The following is a 3,038-nucleotide window of genomic DNA, read 5'->3' as shown; positions in this document are numbered from 1 at the left end:
ATCTTCAACAGCCTGCTTATCTATGTGTGTGTGTTTTTTTTTTTTTTTTCAATAGCAAGACGATAATAATACTATTCTTTTTCACAGTGTAATGTATTAGGAAAATAGTATTTTACCGTGCAGTTTTGTTTTTTAATAACTTTGCCAATTATAAAATTAAATAAAAAAATATGTTAGGTAGAGCGGTCAAAGAATAACTGTGGTGGCTTCCGCACCCAATGACCAAAAGGCAGCTGTTGAGAATTATTTTTGTAGGGCACGCGCCGAAGACGCCATGCCAAGGTCCTTTTAAATGAGCGACGATCATAGAGCCCCTCTCTTCGTAGTCTTCTCTAGACAAGAGAAATTAGAAATAGCAGATCAAGATCTTGTATTTTCTTCTCTTCTCTTTAATGGAAAACTACAGATCCAAATCATACGCAGATGGAAGGTACCAAATTCAAAGCTACAACGGTGCCAGTAATGGAGGAGGAGGAGCACCTACTTCATATGCTATCACAAGCATGCAAGATCTCAGGTGCTACAGTGCTTCCTATGCAACCTCTGTCTACCAAACACAAGCCCAGATTGGCACTAGTGATGTCAAATTCAAGAAAGGAAAGTCAACTAATGGGTCAACTTCTAAAAGATGGAGCTTCAATGATCCTGAGTTACAAAGGAAAAGGAGAGTTGCTAGCTATAAGGTTTATGCTGTTGAAGGAAAAGTTAAAGGGTCTTTAAAGAAGAGTTTTAGGTGGATTAAAGAAAGGTGTGGCAGAGTTGTTAATGGCAACTGGAAGTAGCAGCGGTAGTAGATAGATAAATAGTAATGATTAATTGGGTCATGTATGATGAGGGGTCACTGATCATAATCATCATCATGCTTCTTTTTTTATTGTTTTTCCCTGTATTTCTGTTCCGAGTAAATGATTGTTTTTATAGTTTTAAACTTCTTAAACTGATTGTGCTTATTCATAGCTTCTGGCTCCTAATTTGGGATACTATTGTTAAGAGTCAGGTTTCTGGAAGTTGTGGCTCATAGTTTTTACATGTTTCTGACATTTGGTTTTTTTTGGTGCATGAATTTGTTGATCTTGTATGTATTTACTTCTTCTGTGGTTCCAGAAGAAGCATGCCTCTGGGGGTTCTTCGGATGATAGATAACAACTGTTGTGGAGAAGGGACAGTGGCAGCCATTCCTTGGGAGCTGTTGCCGCGTCTAGGAAGAGGTTGGTGGTGATATGATTGGTGCATGAGGCATCCAGAAGTTTGGAGAAACTAAGACATGTGAGCTTAGAGGTCATGTCTTCTGCTTCAGATTTCTGTCGTGTCTTGTGGTGTAGGAAGACAAGACTGCTGGGATCATACTAACAATTCCCCTCATCCTATGATGCTTTTGTGCGCACCTTCATTTGTGAACTTGATTCTGAGTTTCTAAGCCAATCCTTGATGGTTCATAGGTGGATGGGATATTCAGGCAGGTAAGGTAATCTACCTCTTGCATTTCTTTCCTTCTTACAGAACCAAGTGAAGGCTTAATGCTTTGTTTCCTTGGAAATATTCCGTGGACTGCGGCTGGAATTCCACACTTCAAATCTCTGAAATTCCATATGATGATGGCTTGTTCCTACTCCCAACAAGCTGTGGTTAGCAGCAGTCAAGCATTAGCAACTTGTTAAAAGATTTAGTAATAACAAGGAAGTGTTTTCTTATTATTATTATTTTATTTTTAAACAAGCCGATGATTGTTAATGTTAGACATAAGGGGGCGTCGGACATTACATTTCAATTACAGTTACCCAAAAAAATAAACAGAACTCGTAGCAAAAGTGCCGTGGCGTACGGAGGGGAAATATTATGCGTTCTTTTTCTCCTTTAGATTTTTTAATTAATTTTGATTCTTTTGGCTTTTTTTATTACTATCTGTCTTGTTTTGGTTTTTTTTTTAATTTTATTTATTAATATTAAATTAATTATAAATTAAATTTTATAATTATAAATTTCCACATAAAAACATGATTGATGATAGTAATGTCCTAGGAAGTAATGAAAATCCAGAATAAAAGGATGTGGATAAATAATGAAGATAATAATAATAATAATTGTGATATATAATGTGAATGAAGACCTCAATAAATAAATTTAAAGTATTATTGAAACTAAAATAAAAATTTTAAATTTTAGATTAAAACTCATAACATCAGTGAAACTAGTAACTTGTTTTGATAGATAAAAGAATAAAAAAAATAACTCAAGGAATTAGTATGGTCATAAAAAATAAAGAATAAACTTTTAAGAAAGGGCACTACAAAAAGAGGAAAGTAATGTTCTGAGTGCAGATCAAAAATCTAAAAATCGGTAACGTTATTATGAAACGATAAAAAGTTTGTAATTAAAAAAATTGTGAAAAGTCCAAATAAATACATTTTGGAATAATAAAATGTTCTTAGGGATTTATTAGAATCATTGGTATGATTTATGCAAGTATTTAACTAAAAATCCGTAAAACCACCTACCAACTAGTTTTATGTCTTCAAGCATAACATTTAACCTAATTCTTAAATTGAGCTAACATTTTGTATGAATTCTCCTGACATATTTTTCTACCTTGGATTAAAATTCTAAGTCAAGCAAAGGTTTTAAAAGGATCTTGATTTAAACGCAAAACTAGGTAGTTTAAGTGAGAAATCTAAAAAGATATAAATGATTGGCGAACTCATAAATAAATTAAAGAGTGTCGCCCTTTTCCTCTTTAAAACTCCAACCAGTAGTTGATTAGAAAGAAAGGGAGGTTTTTTATTTTTCATGCAAAATTAAGTGATTTTCTCAAGAGTTTTGTGAGATTAATGTGTATAAATCAATAAACATTGAGCTTTGATGGATTGATTGGCATCTAAAAGGATTGCCATAATGATTAGCATCCAAGTGAGATAGCTAGAGGTATTGGCAACCATAAGGGTTAGCTAGATTTATTTACATCCATGATGGATATCTAGAGTTGTTGGAAATTGTAAAGATTGGCTGGATTTATTGACATCCTTAAAAGATAGATGGAGTTA

General features: G+C 33.6%; 1 protein-coding gene across 1 annotated transcript; it reads left to right on the top strand.

Annotated features, from left to right (window-relative positions):
• Nucleotides 1–217: 217 nt before the first annotated feature.
• Nucleotides 218–1,047, top strand: LOC105110111 (DUF3511 domain protein (DUF3511)). The gene has a single exon (XM_011005040.1). The coding sequence runs from the start codon at nucleotides 393–395 to the stop codon at nucleotides 780–782; it is 390 nt and encodes a 129-aa protein (XP_011003342.1). The 5' UTR covers nucleotides 218–392; the 3' UTR covers nucleotides 783–1,047.
• Nucleotides 1,048–3,038: the final 1,991 nt, after the last annotated feature.

The sequence above is a fragment of the Populus euphratica genome, unplaced genomic scaffold (genome assembly GCF_000495115.2).
Source record: "Populus euphratica unplaced genomic scaffold, PopEup_1.0 scaffold240.1, whole genome shotgun sequence".
Taxonomy (NCBI): Eukaryota; Viridiplantae; Streptophyta; class Magnoliopsida; order Malpighiales; family Salicaceae; genus Populus; species Populus euphratica.
Note: the sequence above shows the minus strand (reverse complement) of the source record. Positions and strands in the feature narration are given on the sequence as shown.

What these genes read in the sequence shown, in the direction of transcription:
- LOC105110111 (XM_011005040.1), top strand. Translation starts at nt 393, where the DNA reads ATGGAAAACTACAGATCCAAATCATACGCAGATGGAAGGTACCAAATT.